The sequence below is a fragment of the Silurus aristotelis genome (assembly GCF_946808225.1).
Source record: "Silurus aristotelis genome assembly, chromosome: 11".
NCBI lineage: Eukaryota > Metazoa > Chordata > Actinopteri > Siluriformes > Siluridae > Silurus > Silurus aristotelis.
The window spans coordinates 5,808,457-5,828,456 of NC_139584.1; the positions used below are offsets into that span (position 1 = coordinate 5,808,457).

A 20,000-nucleotide genomic window follows, 5' to 3' on the forward strand; every position below is an offset into this window, starting at 1 on the left:
GGCGTGGCTTAGCCAGTTCATCCTCTGTATGTTCAACAAAAACATGTCGTTTAGAACCAAAAATCTCAAATTTGGACTTCATCAGAACAAAGGACGTAAACTTTTCCTCTGTAGCAGAACTAGCTCCTGATCCTCCTTTCCACATGAGAGGATATTTCATCATATTTTTTGAGGGTTTTTCCAACTGCACTTGTGAATTTTTTACATGTTTTTAAATCAACTAACTTCCATTCTTAAAAAATTATAGACTGCCTTTTCTCTAATTTAAGTAGCACTAGAATTCAGAGTTTATGAATGGACATTGGTGAAGTTTTTTTTAAGGAGATATGCATTTATGTACCACATAGGGAAAATGTGTAGCGTGTCAGAGGTAAATCTGTAGCTTTATTTCTTCCGATTTGATCAGCACAGAGGAGTTTATCAATGGCCTGAGGTGAAGCAGAGTGCTCTAAAATGGTGTAACTCCTCACACCTAGCCATGGATTACCACCTTACACCATTGTCCCTTACCAGCACTGACAAGTCAAAGATGTCATTGATGACTGCAGAGCAAAACTGACTGCATGGATAAAAGTAACGCTTTATTTTCGTAGCCTATTTTATATACAGCTTGTTATATGTAGAACGATTTAGAAATCTGCTGCTGTAAATCATTCACAGGGATAAAGTGGTGCCACTGTGTCGCATCTCTAATAATTAAGCTGTTGGTGCTAACTCTTCATTGTCAGATAATGAAGCCTCTGACAGATGCAGTTGGAGTTAAGGCAGTTTTTAGTGAAAGGCTCGCAAACAATTCCAAATATATTCTAAGTTCAAGTCATGCAAAAATTCAGATGATCAGCAAACAACATATACAGGGTAATCCAGAGACAAGACCATTAACAAAACACATGATCAAAACCAAAGATGCAAACACAAGAGCAAGGTTTTATATATAAGAGTAACAAAATGACTAAATCTCCTTTAAATAGTCTGCAAGAGGTGTGTGAAATTTAGAACAGGTATGTATCAATAGAAGCTGTGTGACTGGGTATGTAAGTGTGATGTGGGTGGCTGGGAGTTCAAGTTCTCTGTAGACCTAAAGCTTTTCTTCATATTTCTCATCTGAAAGTTTCCTCTTTTCTAGCTCATCAAATACATTTATCGAAATCAATGTATTCACCATATAAGTTACACCCCACGCAAAAAATCCTCCATCTAGCTCAGTGAGGTCATTAGGAAAATACTTACAATAGCTGTCTCACTCTGCACGGACCTAGTACTGTATGTTGCTATGGTTACAGGCGTGTATAAGCAGCGCATTCTTTTAAAACACTGATTAAACTGACCGCAGACTACCTGTGTGCTCAATGCTCTAAACTCACACCTTCCTTCCAGCCAATCACAATCCAGTGGTCTGACATCTCTGATAATAACAGCTTCTCATTTTCTCTTAGCTCTCCTGCTGTTCCAAATCAATACACTGGAGTAAAAAAATATTATCTTCCTGAAGGCTAAAAAACATCAGCAGGTAAAATATCTGTCAGAGAGAGGAACAATAGGAAATAAGAGAGTGTGAGTGTGTCTCCAGCGCTCACATCTGCTCTCCTATTAACCCTAAGCTCCAGTCCGCCCCCAGCTTCCTGTAACAAATGCTCCCAAACTAAAAATGTGTGGATTTGGTGAAGGAAATTCATCTCAGACTGTCTGAGTCACTTGGTCCTGAAGGAAATGTGAAGTCGTCATGCATTTAAGAGTTGTCGGAGCTTTAATTAAGGAATATGATTTATTCCTCTGTTGTCTTGGACTTCAAATAATAAAATGAATCAATTCGGTGTCAGTAAAACAAGTTATTTCCTGTTAGTTCTTGCTTACATTGTAGCAGGTACAAACACACATTCTCGTCAACCCAGCCATCCTAATCAGTTACTCCTTCCATAAATGTTGCATAAACTACTGATTGTTACAAAGAACTGGTACTGGAGACTCCTTCCATAAATGTTCCTTCCATAATTCAATATCCACCAGGGGGCAGGTTAAAGATGAACCTCCTCTTTTGAGCTCAGCAACACAAAAAAATTTAATCAACGCCAAAACTATCTGTTTATGATATTTTATGAACCTGATCTGATGTTATATGGTTTAACAGCACCCCAATTGTTTATTATGGTATTGCACCATATGGACACAAATTTCAGAAAAAAAATTTGTGGTTCAGATTTGACTATATTCAATTCAATTCAATTCAATTCATTTTTATTTGTATAGCGCTTTTAACAATGAACATTGTCTCAAAGCAGCTTTACACAGATAATGCGGTGATTAAAAATGAATATGTTCTTTATGAGTAAGTTATTACATTATATTACATTTTGCTACATGATAGATGAAGGACAGAGTTAGTGTGGGGTGGAGTAAGTATGTACAACCCATATTCCAAAAAAGTTGGGACACTGTGTAAAATGTAAATAAAATAGAATGCAATGATTTGCAAATTTCATACATCCATATTCTATTTACAATAAATCAAAAACATATCAAAAGTTTAAACTGAGAATATATAAGATTATAAGAATTTCTTTCTTGTCTGCAACAGGTCTCAAAAAATTTGAGACAGGACCATGTTTAACATTATGTAGAATCATGTCTTCTTCACGTAAACATCTTGGGTATGAGTTTTAAGAAAGGAATTTTGTCCCATATGTGTCTTTTAGCTGCTCAACAGTCCTGGGTGTCCTTTGCTGTGTTTTTCATTTCAAATGTTTTCAAATGGTGAAAGATCTAGACCAGCGGCCCCTAAACTTTTTTGCGCCATGGTTCAGTTTAATGTCAGACATGATTTTTACGGACCGGCCTTTAAGGTGTGGCGGATAAATACAACAAAATAAAATGATACAACCTGCATAAAAACTGGTATTTTCTAAATATAATAATAAACGTGAATCCACTGTGTTGTTTTTTGTTTATTTTGCTAGCTTGGGGGTTTCAATTTAGTGGTAATGTCTTATATATAATAATAATAATAATATATATATATTATTATGTGTTACCGGGTGGAGCAGCCCCTTTAGGAAGGTAGCGGATGTAGGTAAGACATGTGACCGAGGCACTGTCGATGACATGCTTCAAGAGTGAATCATAGACAGATGTGACAGAGAGAATCTGGTAATTTGACCCATGGACCAGTGCTGGGGTTGGGGACCACTAGTCTAGACTGTTCACCACCCAGACTCTTCTAATAGTAATAGATGTAGTAATAGTAATAGAGCTCAGGTATGCAAGGCATTCCCTGAAAAAGAGAATTTGTTGGTCTAATACCTGTTTATACTGTTCAGCATTGATGGAGCTTTTCTAAATGTGTAAGCTGCCCATTCCACTGGCAGTAATGCACTTTCAGACCATCAGAGATGTGACTTTTTGAACTGAACAATGATAACAAGCGAGATGATCCCTCTCCTCTTTAGTTCATAGGACATGGTGTCCATGGTTTACAAAAATACATAAAAATTTTAATTCGGCCCATAGAGGATGGCGGCATTTCTGGATCATTTTCATGCATGCCTTCTTTTTTGCATGATAGAGATTTAACCAGTATTTGTGGATGACATGGCAAACTGTGTTCACAGACAATGATTTCTACAGATGTAAATGAGGCCATGCGTGATTCCCATTACAGATTAATAACCGTTTTAAATTCAGTGCCACCTGAGGGCCTAAAGATCATAAGAATTCAATATTGATTTTCACCTTTGTCCCTTGTGCACAGAGATTTTGCAAATTTTACTTTCTGAAATTGTTCCACAATTTGTAGACACACTCTTTCTTAGATTGTTGAAGCGCATTATGCCCATCTTTACTTCTGACAGACTCTTCCTTTTTAAAATACACTATTTATACCCAATCATCTTACTGATCTGTTGTAAATTAACCTCATTAGTTACAAAATGTTTCTCCAACTGTTTAATTTGAATAACACATACTTTCCAGATTTTTGTTGCCCCATCCCAACTTTTTTGAGACGTGTTGCAGCCATCAAATTTAAAATAACCTTATTTTTTTCTTAAAAATTGGAATTGTGGTTGTAGGACAGGGCTAATGTGGGTGTGGGGTGAGGTGGATTAAAGGGTGGATTAATGTGGGGGTGTGGTTGGGAAGGATTTTTATTTTGAAATTTATTTTATGAAAATGGAGTAAAAACAGGGTAAGTGTGAGAGTGGGTTTAAAATGTCGGACAGGACTATTGTGGGGACAAAGTTAGGATGAAGAATTAGATGGCGTGAGGGTCAGATTAGGATGAAGGTAAGGGTTAATGTCTGGACAGAGTTAGGATAATAGATATGGTTACTGTGGCGCATCAATATGATGTAAGCTGAGTTTTTGTGAAAGTGGAGTTAGGATGAAGGACAGGGTTAGTATGGAGGCAGGATTAGGGTGAACATTGAATTTCTTTGGAAGTGAACATAGGATGTGGGACATGGTTAGGATGAAGGGCAGGGTTAGGATGAATGGCAGGATTAGTGTGAGGGTGAGGTAAAGGGGATGAAGAATAGATGTAATTTTAGAGGAGTATATGCTTGTTTATTCTGAATAAATGATTCTGTGTACATGACTTCTAGGAGAATTTAACTGAAACATGGTCATCTTTTAGACCTTTTTGAAATGAAGCTGGAATTTTCGTTTTGGATGAAATTAAACATATGAGATGAGCTTTCAGTAAACACTCAGTGCTGCAGATTGATTATTTTGATTGTTCAACAAACTCAGCAGAATATTTATCGCAGAAGTAAAAAAAAACAAACAGAAAATGTAACTGTTTTAGAGAACATTATTCCGCCTCCACCTGTAGGAATAGAAATCCCTGAGATGGAGAGAGAGAGAGCGCTGTTCATCATGTTCATGTGTCTCCATCTCTGTCTCCATCAGAGCTCAACTCTGTAGTGATTTCTGCACTCTCCTCCCTCTCACGTCGCTTTATTTGCCTGCTCGTTTTAATTTATGCTCCGTCAGGTCCTGCTTCACACTCTCTATAGACGAGGGGGCGAGTAATTAACACTGAGTCGCTTTAACCGGGCCGCAATAAACACACCAAGTCAGTGCACTTTAGCTATGCATTTGTGTGTGTGTGTGTGTGTGTGTGTGTGTGTGTGTGTGTGTGTGTGTGTTTGTGTGTTTTGCTCGTTAGGCCAAACTACTCGCGTAAACAAATTAGATCAATTTATGCTTCATTGTGTATTTAGGTAAATTATGCCAAATGTTGAAAGTGTTTTGTGAATGACTGTTAGCATTTTTTCCAAATGACTCTGTCCTGATCTGTCCTGATCTTCATATGTAATTTGTCTACATTGTGTTTGAATTACAGCGAAATGACCTGTGGCCCCCATCATGAATGCAGCTTCGGGCTGAAAGTCAGCAGTGCAGTAGTATAAAGCTTTTACTCTTGTGTGAAGGAGGGAACGAGTTTTGTCTTTTGCTGAGCTTTCACTTTCATTGTTGCACTTTTACTACAAATGGCTCTGAGTTGGGGTTTTTTCCAACATGAACTCAGCTATAAATCTGCTAACGTTTTTTAGTTACTAGCAAAAAAAGATCTTCAGAAAACACCAAATGACCATTTAAAATTTTTAATATGTGGGGTAGGGTTAGGATGAAGGATTATTTTTTTTGGGGGGTGGGATTAAGATGAAGGACATGGTTAGTTTGAGGGTGGGGTTAGGATAAATGATTAGTTTGTGTGGGGGTGGGGTTAGGATAAATGATGGATTTGTGTGGGGTTGGGGTTAGAATGTATGATAAATTAGTGCTAAATAAAGGTGTGTGTGTGTGTGTGTGTGTGGGGGGGGGGGGGTCTGCGGTTGGGTTGGGGGTACATGAATAATCAAATTGCAGGGGGCAGGATCAGGATGAACGACCGCCCTGTCCTGGGATAGTGTGGGGGCCGGAGTAGACACGAAGGATAAGTTTCTGGGGGGACAGGTTCGGATGAAGGACCAGACAGGTTGGTAGAGTTAGGATGAAGAATGGTAAACACAAGAACTGAACCTCTCAAGTGCATATTTGGAGAGAGAGAGAGATTTGTGTGTTTGTTAAACAAGAGCCCAATTAGCTGAGCTCAATGAGTAAACGGCTCAATTATCCACACTAAATGAAGTTGAGTTTATAAAAAAAGATTTTAGGTTTACAGTTGTGCTCAATTGCACAGGAAAATATATAATCGTGGTAAATAATGTTGAAGGCGTCTCACATCTGGATCATCCAAACTTGTAAATGTAAATGAATTGATGTGCCAGATGTTAAGGATCCTGCAGAGAGATGTGTGAAATATGAAAGCTGTTTGTATCACAAGAAATCTGAGTGTCTATTAAACATCCATTAAATTACCATCCCGTGACTATGATAAGGAAAAACTCCCTGAGATGAGGAAGAACCCCATGGATCTTTAGGCTGTTCATGTGTTACCATCCTCACCTGGACAGAGTGTCTCCAATTGAAGAAAACGCCATCCAGAGGCAGGGTGTTGGGATGAACCAGGCCGATCTGAAGAGAAAAAAGGGACAGAAACACTGGTACTTCAGTAGCATGTTTAACTTAAGCAAGAGAGAGCGAGAGAGAGAGTGAGAGAGAGAGAGAGAGAGAGAGAGAGAGAGAGAGAGAGAGAGAGAGAGAGAGAGAGAGTGTCAAGGAGAGACAAAAAAAACATTAGTAAATATTTTCATTGTTACCTAAAAGTTAAAGACACTAGTGAACCTTTGTTGGGTGGCCACATCAACCTCAGTTATGGAGATGCACATCCCTAAATTGTATCCAAGGGTAGCCCCTCCCACTTTGCACTGATTGCACAGATTAAGAATAAATGGTGTCTGTTTTCGTGTGTTTTTCCACAGCGTGATGCTGAGAGAGAGGCGCCATGCTGGAAGTCAGCAACGTCCTCGCAGTGCCAGCGTTGTGCCAGGACACAGAGAGGTGGCATAAACACCGGGGGGCGCTGCTCGATCCACTCTTACCTCATGCAGCCAGCTGTGATGCCCTCTGCCAGACAGAAGAGGGAGGGCTGGGGGCGATGGGGGGAATGGGGGGACAAACAGGGGTCAGCCCCACTCTGTTCACTCGCAGGAGAGGAGGCCTTATCGAGCAGAGGGACATCATTAAAGCTCATCAGGCTCACAAGATACAGAGCACACCACAGGCACGACGCAAAGAATGGGAGTGAGTGCACTCACACACACACACACACACACACACACACACACACACACACACACACACACACACACACACACACACACACTCACACACGCACCTCATTAATCAGGTTTCCAGATGTTGTCTTGTTTTTACTCACTCCACAGAGTACATTCCAGGTGTTTTTGTATTCATTTATGTTTGTTGGTTTTTACTGTTGTGTTGTTATTTTTCCCCTTAGATTTTGTGTTCTCCTTTTCCAGAAAAGAACTCCTTTTCTTGTTTTGAGAGTTTTCTTGTTGTCTGATTTTGCTGCATAGTTTCCAGATGTTTTCAGATGTATTTTTTCCCTTGGTTGACAAATGTTCATTGTTTGTGAGATCCAAATATTCTTTACTTACTTTAAGCGTTCACATAGGATTATTTTTAGATTCAGGACAGAACCTCGGAGTTAATCTCAGGAGGTGGGACGGAGTGAGTGTTTGGCCCGAGGCCCGGAGGAGAACTCAGTTCCGCTGCAAGAGGCTTTTAAACAAATGAGCTGATTTGAAAGCGCAGCATGTAATTGATGTGACTGTGCAGGCAAATATTAATGCAACACACACACACACACACACACACACACACACACACACACACACACACACACACACACACACACACACACACAGTTTGATTTTGTAGTTTTTCCACTGATGCTCCAAATTGAATGTAGCAAATATTATAGCTAGCACTCACACACGGTCCTACTGTCCCTTGTGCTTAAAAGATCTATCCATATGTTTTGTTCATAAGATTTCTGGTTTCAGATATTTACAATTTTCCCATTTTTATTAGTATTTACTATTTTTGTAGTTCCAGAAATTTTTTTATTTTCTTTATTTACAGCTGTTTTTAGTTCTGTATCCTAGTTCTGTGTCTATAGGTCCCCTGGTGGTCTAGTGGTTAGGATGCAGCGATCTCACCGCTGCGGCCCGAGTTTGATCCCCGGTCAGGGAACCGACCCCAGCCATTAGGGTTGCACAAGTCATTGCACTCTTAGTGCCGGTCCCAAGCCCGGATAAATGGGTAGGGTTGCGTTAGGAAGGGCATCCAGTGAAAAAACATGTGCCAAATCTAACATGCGGATCATAAATACGGATGATCTGCTGTGGCGACCCCTAATAGGAGAAGCCGAAAGAAAGTTATCCTAGTTCTGTGTCTTTACTTCCCTTATTTCCAGATGTTCATCCTAGTTTCCATATGTTAAAAAAATTATTTGTTCCCTAATTTGATTATTTCGAATTGCAGATGTTTTGAGTTTCTTTCTTTCTTTCTTTCTTTCTTTCTTTCTTTCTTTCTTTCTTTCTTTCTTTCTTTCTTTCTTTCTTTCTTTACTAAATTATGTTTCCTATTTATGAGTAATTTATGTTTTCCAGATGTTTCTAGTTTGTTTCTTTTCCAGTTTCCAGATATTCCATTATTTTAAAATCTTGTTTCCAGATGCTTTCTTATTTCCACATTTTTTTTAATTTACCTTTTCCTTCTTAATATAAATTTTCTTATATTTCCCGATGTTCCAGATTAAATTTCTCCCATATATCCAGCTGTTTCTACTATAGTTCTTCTATATTTTCTTAGATTATTCGTTTTGTTCAAAGTGGTTTGTCTTCATATTTCTTCTGTGGTTCTTTAATGTTAGTTTGCATAATGTGAAACATTTTCCATACATTCTAGAAAATGTTTTTTAATTCCAGATGTTTCTATATATATATATATATATTTTGCCTAATTTCAAAATTTTCCTTTTCCCCATGTTCCCAAAACTAGCGTTTCTAGTTTTGTTTTTCCATCTTATTTTTATATCACAGTTTACAGATGTACAGTTTCTTACTTTACTTAGTATATATGTTTCCAGAAATTCTAAGTGTCCCAAATGTGATTTCTTTTGTTCCTCAATTTCTGTATGTTTTTTTCTTTGTATGTTTGCTTTCTTCTTTAATTTATTCTTTAGAGTCCAGGTATTCTTAATTTCCTTTTGGTTGAAGGTCCCTTACTCTGAGTTTCTATGACAACAAGACAAACAGGAAGTAGAATATATATAATATTGTGGACTAAATGAGTTTATTGTTACAGCTGTTTCATCTCTGTCTGACAGTCGGAAAATAAGTGAAGCAGGAACTCTGACTCAAAATGAAGCTATTTAAGAGTAGAAATTTGTAATGTGGTGTGTGTGTGTGTGTGTGTGTGTGTGTGTGTGTGTGTGTGTGTGTGTGTGTGTGTGTGTAAGAGAGAAAGTGATAGAGAGAGAATAACAGATATTTTGTCTCACTTTATTACTGTGGTAGATCTACACTGCTACCCAGGGGGTGAATGAATGCATCACCTCTACATACACACACATGCACGCACGCATGCACACACACACACACACACACACACACACACACACACACACACACACACACACACACACACACACACACACACTTTATATAAAAATTTGACCCTCGTTCATTTATTTCACCTGGATAAAAACTCACATTTACTTCACCCTTCAATGATCATACATCTCACATCTGTGTGTCTGTGTGTGTCTGTGTGTGTGCAACGAGTGTACATGATCTCATTAAAAGTAGACTTGTAGCACAGAGTGTTGATGTATTTCCACATGTCTGAGGTTTTCATTATGGCTCAGATTAACCAGTGTTAATATGATGCTGAAGGAGGAACTGAGGCGCTAACGAGGGTCCGGTCTCATCCTTCTCATTCTCCTCAGCCTTGTTATCCTTTAAAGTGCTCCAGGTCACCGGAGTTACCATGGCAACCACATGCCTGATTGCCTCCAAAATTGCAGTGATGAAAAATTGTTGAAAGCAGTTGACTGGGATCAGAGCAGCTTCATTTTTTACTCATGTTTATTTATTAAACTTCTTAATTAAAAGAGCAGATGTGAGGCTTCAGGTCAGTTTCTGGTGCAAACACATGATGATACCCGACTCTCTCAGAAATGATTTTTGGATTTAGAACTCAGTAAAATAATAATAACTCAAGCAGCAAAAACACCATCCTGACCACAAGACTATGGGTTTAACACACAAAAAAATTGCTTTTAGGTTTTTTATGTTTCTTGGATTCCAGATGTTTGTTGAGTTCTCAAGTTTCTTATAGCTCTTGCATTTTGTTCTCTATTTTCAATTATTTCATAGATGTTTGTATATACTTTGCTCCATAGTTTTCAGTTAATTTCTCTAGTGTCCAGATGAATCTACATTCCTTATATTGTGTTCTTTAGATTAGATTAGATTAGATTAGATCAGATTAGATTTATTGTCAGTTCTAACCCCTTCTAACCCTAAACCTGGATCTAACACATTAAGTGCATTAATAGCATTGCAAAACATTTACATATGTACAGTTTGGTAAGGCTATGATAGATGATAGATATAATTAAATAATGACAAATTAAATATATAATGTGAAACACGGAAAGAGGGTCTTATACAATGAACATTTTTCCAGGTGTTTCCAGATTCTGATTTTTTCAAGATGTGGAAAGTCTTTTTAAAAAAGTAAAGCTTATTATACCAGTAGAAATAAATCTGGAATAAAAAGTTTAACAAGGACGTATGAGCTTGATTTCAGGGGTGCACAAACTTTGGGAAATATCATGTAGTTTATGATAAGATGTTGCTCAGTCGCTCATCTAGATGTCTTTTAAAAAAACAATGAAATGCTGAATGAAATATTTATTGCGGAAAGTAAAACAAACGATAAAAGATCATTATATGGACAAAAGTATTAGGTCACTAGTCTTTTTCAGCATTATGTGTTTCTTCCCCAAACAAAACTGGAGGTAGAATGATAAACGTGATTCTCTAGATGCCCGCGAACTTTTGTCTTTATAGTGTAAATAAATATAGATATAATTAGATATAATTTTCATAAGTTGTTTAATATTTGCAGAGCCTGGTGTTTCCAGACCAAGGTTTAAATGAGTTCCATTTTTCGGAGAATAAAAAACAAACTTCCATGAATCTGGTGTTTATCTAGTGAGATGATCAGTGAGGAGAAACTTCAAGAGGTTTGTAAAGTCCATTTGGACAATCAGCACAGATGATCAGGGATGCATGATGATATGAAATCCCTTTAAAAGGGCAGAAAACAATCAAATTATGATTTTTAATGATGTGTTATTTAGTAATTATACATGGAGTTTGTTTAAAGATATTCCAAATCATCTCCCTGCCATGTTGGGACGAGCTGTGAGAATCTCCTGGGATGTTATTATTATTACTTAATCTAAGTTTCTGGGAAAGAATTAATCACTAAGCTCAGTCCCATGGCTCTGATACATGTTAGGACATGTTCTCCATTAATGTGTGCCCTAGAGATGAAAAAATATCTTCTAATATCTTCTCCCTGTTCTGATGAGAACTGAAATGTGGAGGACAGAATGTTCTTTCATAATGTTTGGCTTGAGGAACATGCTGTGCATTGTATTTTTAGTCAAATTCTTCCTTCATTTCCACAAAAATAGGGTGAAATTTAAAGCATCTAAACAATGCTGTAGGATCCTCAGGTTTCTCAAAGGTTTTTTAGAAGGTTTTTTTGGTTCATCGTCAGCACCTTAAATCTGTTCTACATTAAACTTCTGCTATAAAATAGCCAGTTAGTGGACTTTTAAAAAAAATGTAATAACAGACTGTAAACATCTCCAACTTTTATATTCTGTTTATTTTCTCTATTATGAAATGTCCAATTGTGAACTTTGCCTTCTAGCCCACAAATCCAATTTCATATACAGTACAATAAAACCCATATTTAATTTGGTAGCAAACGTTGAACAAAAACGGAATTACTTCTCATCAGGAGGTCTAATGAGTTCATCTCAGTTCTTCTAATGAATGTGAACATCATCATTATAAATCACCTTAATATTTCATACATGATGTTTGGCTAATTTAGAGCTGAGAAGAAGGAAGAGGAAGTGAAAGGTAAAAACGGAGAATATGAAACAGGGAAGTGATCCCTCACAATCGTAATCATCATCATCATCATCATCATCATCATCTCCACCACTATCATCATCACCATTATCTTCACTACTACGATTATCACCACCACCATCAACACAACCTTCATCATCATCATCATCATCATCATCATCATCATCATCACCACCACATGATCATCATTACCACTACAACCACCACCATCATCATCATTATCACATTCACAACTACAATTATTATCACCATCAACACAACCTTCATCATCATCACCACCACATGATCATCATTACGACCACCACCACAATCATCATCATGATCATCATCATCACTACCAACACCACCATCATTATAATTATCACATTCACCACTACAATCATTATCACTATTCTATTCTATTCTATTCTATTCTATTCTATTCTATTCTATTCTATTCTATTCTATTCTATTCTATTCTATTCATCAACAGAACCTTCATCATCACCTCCACCACTATAACCTTTCTATCTTCATAATCATCACCACCACTATCATCATCATCTCTACCAGTATCATGATCATCATATCCACCACGTTATCATCACAACCTTCTTCATCATCATCAACATCTTCAACGTCATCTCCACTTCATCATCTCCACCACAATAATTTTTTTTTTTTATCTATCCAACATCATCACAACCTTCATCATCATCTCCACCAGATGAATCATCATCATAAGCGTCATCATCAGCATTACAGTTGTGTGTTCTTAGATATGTAATAATTATAGAACAACAAGGTTCTAAATCGAAACCTAAAACTTTTACCAAAAGTGTATTTCTTGATTCCTCTGTTAACATTTACACACATTTCTGGTCCGTGATATTTACAGACCAACTCAGCGTCTGTGTTTTTCACCTTCCTATTTGTCCCATCCTGTCCTGTCTTTTAGCCAAACGGAGCACACCCTGTTTACAAAGACCTTGTGTTAACAAAGCATGATGGGTAATGGTTTGTGTACTATGTAGTTTATGTTTGTGAATAATTGATGTTAATATGTCAAAAGGTGAGGCATTGATCATAAACACACACACACACACACACACACACACACACACACACACACACACACACACACACACACACACACACACATACAGTGAGGAAAATAAGTATTTGAACACCCTGCTATTTTGCAAGTTCTCCCACTTAGAAATCATGGAGGGGTCTAAAATTGTCATCGTAGGTGCATGTCTACTGTGCGAGACATAATCTAAAAAAAAAAAATCCAGAAATCACAATATATGATTTTTAAACTATTTATTTGTATGATACAGCTGCAAATAAGTATTTGAACACCTGTCTATCAGCTAGAATTCTGACCCTCAAAGACCTGTTAGTCTGCATTTAAAATGTCCACCTCCACTACATTTATTATCCTAAATTAGATGCACCTGTTTGAGGTCGTTAGCTGCATAAAGACACCTGTCCACCCCATACAATCAGTAAGAATCCAACTACTAACATGGCCAAGACCAAAGAGCTGTCCAAAGACACTAGAGACAAAATTGTACACCTCCACAAGGCTGAAAAGGGCTACGGGGAAATTGCCAAGCAGCTTGGTGAAAAAAGGTCCACTGTTGGAGCAATCATTAGAAAATGGAAGAAGCTAAACATGACTGTCAATCTCCCTCGGACTGGGGCTCCATGCAAGATCTCACCTCGTGGGGTCTCAATGATCCTAAGGAAAGTGAGAAATCAGCCCAGAACTACACGGGAGGAGCTGGTCAATGACCTGAAAAGAGCTGGGACCACCGTTTCCAAGGTTACTGTTGGTAATACACTAAGACGTCATGGTTTTGAAATCATGCATGGCACGGAAGGTTCCCCTGCTTAAACCAGCACATGTCCAGGCACGTCTTAAGTTTGCCAATGACCATTTGGATGATCCAGAGGAGTCATGGGAGAAAGTCATGTGGTCAGATGAGACCAAAATAGAACTTTTGGGTCATAATTCCACTAAACGTGTTTGGAGGAAGAAGAATGATGAGTACCATCCCAAGAACACCATCCCTACTGTGAAGCATGGGGTGGTAGCATCATGCTTTGGGGGTGTTTTTCTGCACATGGGACAGGGCGACTGCACTGTATTAAGGAGAGGATGACTGGGGCCATGTATTGCGAGATTTTGGGGAACAACCTCCTTCCCTCAGTTAGAGCATTAAAGATGGGTCAAGGTTGGGTCTTTCAACATGACAATGACCCGAAGCACACAGCCAGGATAACCAAGGAGTGGCTCTGTAAGAAGCATATCAAGGTTCTGGCATGGCCTAGCCAGTCTCCAGACCTAAACCCAATAGAGAATCTTTGGAGGGAGCTCAAACTCCGTGTTTCTCAGCGACAGGCCAGAAACCTGACTGATCTAGAGAAGATCTGTGTGGAGGAGTGGGCCAAAATCCCTCCTGCAGTGTGTGCAAACCTGGTGAGAAACTACAGGAAACGTTTGACCTCTGTAATTGCAAACAAGGGCTACTGTACCAAATATTAACATTGACTTTCTCAGGTGTTCAAATTCTTATTTGCAGCTGTATCATACAAATAAATAGTTTAAAAATCATACATTGTGATTTCTGGATTTTTTTTTTTAGATTATGTCTCTCACAGTGGACATGCACCTACGATGACAATTTTAGACCCCTCCATGATTTCTAAGTGGGAGAACTTGCAAAATAGCAGGGTGTTCAAATACTTATTTTCCTCACTGTATACATGGATCACAAATGTCTGAGTGCACATGATATAAACCCACACACAGATATGATGGGAATGCACAATGCTTTATCCGTTGCTGTTGTTAGCGTTAGTTGACACGCTGTGCAGCTGTTCCACCTCCGTGCTCCTCTCCAGGCTCGAGAGAGAAAGATAACATTGATAAACACCAATCCAACATCTGCTGCTTAATGAAAAGTTATGCCATTAATGTAGCTGAAAGAGGAATAGAAGACATTTCTGTTTACCTCATAATTTCTTTCAATGGTTTTCCTGCTGTCAGTCTGAGAGAGTTGACTTTACAATACAGCACAATGAAGTGACAGCGTTCTACTGAAACATGTCTCTACTTTGTGCAACTTTTCCTCTTAATGAAACGTTTACTACTGGTTTTGGTGACGCACATTTTCATATCTATCTATCTATCTATCTATCTATCTATCTATCTATCTATCTATCTATCTATCTATCTATCTATCTATCTATCTGTCTGTCTGTCTGTCTGTCTGTCTGTCTGTCTGTCTGTCTGTCTGTCTGTCTGTCTGTCTGTCTGTCTGTCTGTCTGTCTGCTGAAGCTTGCCAAACTTTTTTTAAGGCTAAAGCTTTTATTATTCCCTGAAGAAAAGTGAGACACACACACACACACACACACACACACACACACACACACACACACACACACACACACACACACACAGAGCGGAATAACATTGCTCTGTATCAGACTTCTGCATTCGTTTTTCTCAGTTGCTTTGGAGCGTTTCTCACATCAGAAATTAAATTTTTAAAACTACTTGTTCAACCTCCACATCATTTACTTGTCACTTGTGCTCATCATAAAAAAATTATCATTGCTTTATTTAGCATTGCAAATGCTTTGGTAGATTTATTTAATCGATTGTTTACAAGTGTCTGCTGTTTCCTACATTATCAGTTGTTTATGTTCATGTTGGGCAAAATATATTATACTGGGTTCACCTGAAGTCTTAACCTCAAAATATCTCAGCATCAGTTCACTGCATAAGTTGTTGAATTCAAAATGGTTGAACCAGTTGTCATCATCTGTCATCTGAAATTAAACTTTTGTTTTTTATTTGACTTTAATTGATGAATTGTGCAGCTGAACCCTGAATGTCACTAATGAAGGAGAGTGTATGGCATCAGATCAACCAATAATCAACTGGTTCTCTAAAACAGGTCAAAGGTGAATCTTGTGAACCTTCTTTTGGCAACAGAGCAAAATACAGAATTACAATTTCTAAAAATGGATGAACAACCAGGAAACGAACAGACACTATTACAGTACAGTCAAAGTGTGAATCCTGTCCTGTAAATCCTCTTGCAATCAATATAAATCAAATACGCAATCAAACGAATAAAATTGTACTGTTCAAATTCATATCTGCCAAACAGAAGAAATTCAGCCTTAGTTTATATCAGGAAATACTGAAACTGAGCACCGTCATACTGACAACATGACAATAAATGTTATATAATGAATAAATAAACAATAAAAAGGGACTTTTCATTTTGATGGGAATGAAATGTTCATTGACACAAATATTAAATTTTAAAAGATGAACTCAGGTTTTTGAGAAAAGTACAGATTTTTGCAAAGATCCAATGCGTTGTCTTGTTTGTACAAATTGTTTTGAGAATGCACTCACTGGTTTGTATATAATTCAGTAAAGTTTGTAAATAGCAAATATTAAGAATTAATTGAGAAACGCTCCAAAGGAACTGAGAAAAACTGTAATAGCTCAGGGTTTGTTGATATGCAGATGTGGAACACGTGAGGAACACTGAGGAACACTGAGGAACACGGAGGAACTACGTGTTAAATTTCTACAAAAATCCACCTAATCGACTTTTCATATTAACACGAAGTAAAGTTTCATATCCCAAACAGCACCGAGTTACTGTGTCAGGGTGACACACACACACACACACACACACACACACACACACACACACACACACACACACACACACACACACACACACACACACACACACACACACACAATGCATAATGGTAGTTTTGAAATGTGATTGTCTTTGAAGTCCTTAATGCTTGAATAAATTTGTAACACATAAATTTGTAACACTGTCTTTGCTGGTCTCTTATCTGTCTCTCTTTCCACCTGTCTGCTCTCTTTCTTTCTTTCTTTCTTTCTTTCTTTCTTTCTTTCTTTCTTTCTTTCTTTCTTTCTTTCTTTCTTTCTTTCTTTCTTTCTTTCTTTCTTTCTTTCTTTCTTTCTTTCTTTCTTTCTTTCTTTCTTTCTTTCTTTCTTTCTTTCTTTCTTTCTCTCTGTCTGTCTTGTTCCCTCACCCTTTTGTTTTTTTCAGTCTTCTCTCTTCTTTTCTTTCTTCTATTTTCCCCTTTTTTCTTAGTCTCTCTTTCCCTCTGTTTCCCAACCTTTTTCTTTTCTAAAGTAACATTTTGGTGTAGAATGAAATTATTTTATTTTCTGCAATACATCTAACCATAAAATTGCAGTGTGTGTGTGTGTGTGTGTGTGTGTGTGTGTGTGTGTGTGTGAGTGAGGGAAATGCCATGGTCCCAGTGCTGTATAATATGTGAACTCCCTTTCGCGTCTTTAATTATTAAAGCTGTTGATTTATTGACACCGCGGGCGAACGCTACAAACATAACTCTCATTTTGAGCAAAGAGTTTCAATTTTGAGCCTGTCAGAGCACACGGTGCTAACGGCACAGGACAAGAGAGGACAGAAGGAGAAAGAACTGAGAAAGAACTGACAAAAAAACTGAGAGAAGAGAGGATAAAACATGACAGAACTGGAAAGATTAGAAATGGACAACAAAGAGAGGAAAATACATGACAGAAGAAAGGATAAAGAAGAGCGAGAGAGAAGAAAAGAGAGAACAGAAGAAGATGAAGAGACCACAAAACAAGACAAAAGAAGAAGGATCAAACAGGACATAAGAAGAGACATAAGAAGAGACATATGGTCTTAAAAATGACAGATGAAATGATAGAAGAAGAGAGGAAAGGACAGAAAAAAAAGACAGAATAAGAGAGGACATGGCAGGAAGAGGGACAGAAGAACAGAGCAGAAAAAACAGATTATGGAACAAACCAGGACAGAATAGAAGATGGAGCATGACAGAAGATGAAAGGTTAGAATTGGATATTAGAAGAGAGAATAACAAATAACATAGAGAGAACAGGACAGAAGAAGAAAGAGAACAGAACAGAAGAAAGGACAGAAGATGAGAGGACAGAACAGGACATACAAAGAATCATAAGGCTTCTCATATGAAATGACAGACAAAAATGACAGAATAAAAGAGGACAGGACAATAAAGGGGGGCAGAAGAACAGAGCAGAGAAAAAGAGAGGGTAGAAGAAGAGATGACAGAATAGCTGAAGAAAGAACACAACAGAAGAGGAAAGGTTAGAAATAGAAGAAGAAAGCATAAAACATGGCAGAAGGAAGGACAAAGAAAAGAGAGAACAGAAAAAAAGGACAGGAAAAGAAATGATAGAATAGAAGAAAAGACAGAAGAAGAGAGGACAAAACAGAAGAAAGGACAGAAGAAGAGAGAGATAACAGAATGGAAGAGAGTACTGAAGAAGAGAAAGAACAGAACTGAAGGAAGGACAGAACAAGAGAAAAAAGGACAATTAAACAGGACATAAGAAAAGACAAAAGACATGTCAAATGAAATGACAAAAGAAAAGAGGACAGAAGAGAGGACATACCAGGAAATGGGAGACAGAAAAACTGAGGGTAAAAGGAGAGATGACAAAACAGGACAGAGTAGAGAAGCTAGAACAGAAGAGAGGAGAAGAAAAGTGCAAACAGAACAGAAAAAGGACAAAAAAGAGATAGAACTGAACAGAAGATAGGGCAGAAGAAGAGAGAACAGATGCTGAGAGAACAGAAGGAAAACAACAGATTAGAAGAAAGGACATGAGAAGAGGGGACAGAACAGGACAGAAGGAAAGAAGGAGGGCCAAACAGCACAGAAGAGACATAAGACATGTCATAATAAATTACAGTCGAAATTAGAAGAATAGAGGAAGGATATGACATTAAGGGGGGGGGGGGGGGGAAACAGGGGACAGGGGACAGAAGAAGAGATAGCAGGACAGAATAACGAGTGATAGAAGCAAAAAGTTAATGAGCAGGTTGCCAGATTGGACTGTTTCTCATCAAATACCATTAGTTTGTTTTATATCACATAAAATGGTGTCGGTTCCCACAGTTGGAAATGGAATTGTAAGTGCAGAATCTGAGGTACAAAGCAGGTCCTGCTGCAATAGTGTAAACACTCAAGGGTGGGAGGGGATTATGAATTGAATAGTGTGTGTATCAGAAATGTGTACGAACCACCGTGACAATCATTATTTGAGCAAAAGGCAGAGAAAAAGAAAGTGTGTGTGTAGTGAATGACTGTGTCGCCCCCTAGTGAAGCAGTGGGTCAAGTCAACTAGCCTTTTATTGTCATTCCACCCATATACCGTACAGTACACAGTAAAACGAAAGAAAATTTTAACAACACCAAGTCTCTTAATCATAATTTTTCTCAATCAAAAGATCAATAATAATAATAATAATAATAATAATAATAATAATAATAATAATACTAATAATAATGGTTATTAGTCGTTGTGAACAATGGTTATGAGTAGTTGGATGTTGGAAACATTAGTGGTGAGTGATTGGTTGTTGTGAACAGTGTTGATGAATTGCAATGTGTTTGTGTTTGCGTGTTTGTATATTGGGAAAAAGTTTGTAATGAGAATGTACCGTTCAGATGAATAGAGATAAATGAGTGAAGGTAAAGAGGAGCTAATGATAAACACATCTGTTCCTGCCACTGCTTTTCCAAACTCTGTGCCACTAATAAAGATAAGAGATTCATTTAAATAACATTTTTCCAGATTTTACCTCTAGATGGCGCCACATCCTGCATATCTCTCTCTCTCTCTCTCTCTCTCTCTCTCTCTCTCTCTCTCTCTCTCTCTCTCTCTCTCTCTCTCTCTCCCCTTTTTTTTATAGATTAAATATAAGGATTATACCTAAATATAATAATAATAATTAACAATAATATTAAAGAGTATTTACTAG

At 37.8% G+C, this 20,000-nt stretch overlaps 1 protein-coding gene and 1 long non-coding RNA gene across 3 annotated transcripts in view; one reads left to right on the top strand and one right to left on the bottom strand.

Annotated features, from left to right (window-relative positions):
* Positions 1 to 20,000, top strand: part of cacna1ea (calcium channel, voltage-dependent, R type, alpha 1E subunit a) — a 111,635-nt gene that overhangs the window by 14,643 nt on the left and 76,992 nt on the right. For both annotated transcript variants that reach the window (XM_083555194.1, XM_083555193.1), the window contains exon 2: positions 6,861 to 7,182. In XM_083555194.1, coding sequence (XP_083411320.1) covers positions 6,884 to 7,182 — 299 coding nt within the window. In that variant the 5' untranslated portion in view covers positions 6,861 to 6,883. The remainder of the gene's footprint in view (positions 1 to 6,860; positions 7,183 to 20,000) is intronic.
* Positions 7,284 to 17,202, bottom strand: LOC310733827. Its single transcript, XR_014535891.1, has 2 exons — positions 17,045 to 17,202; positions 7,284 to 8,534 (listed from the first exon to the last, which is right to left on the bottom strand). It is a non-coding gene; the product is annotated as an uncharacterized lncRNA (long non-coding RNA).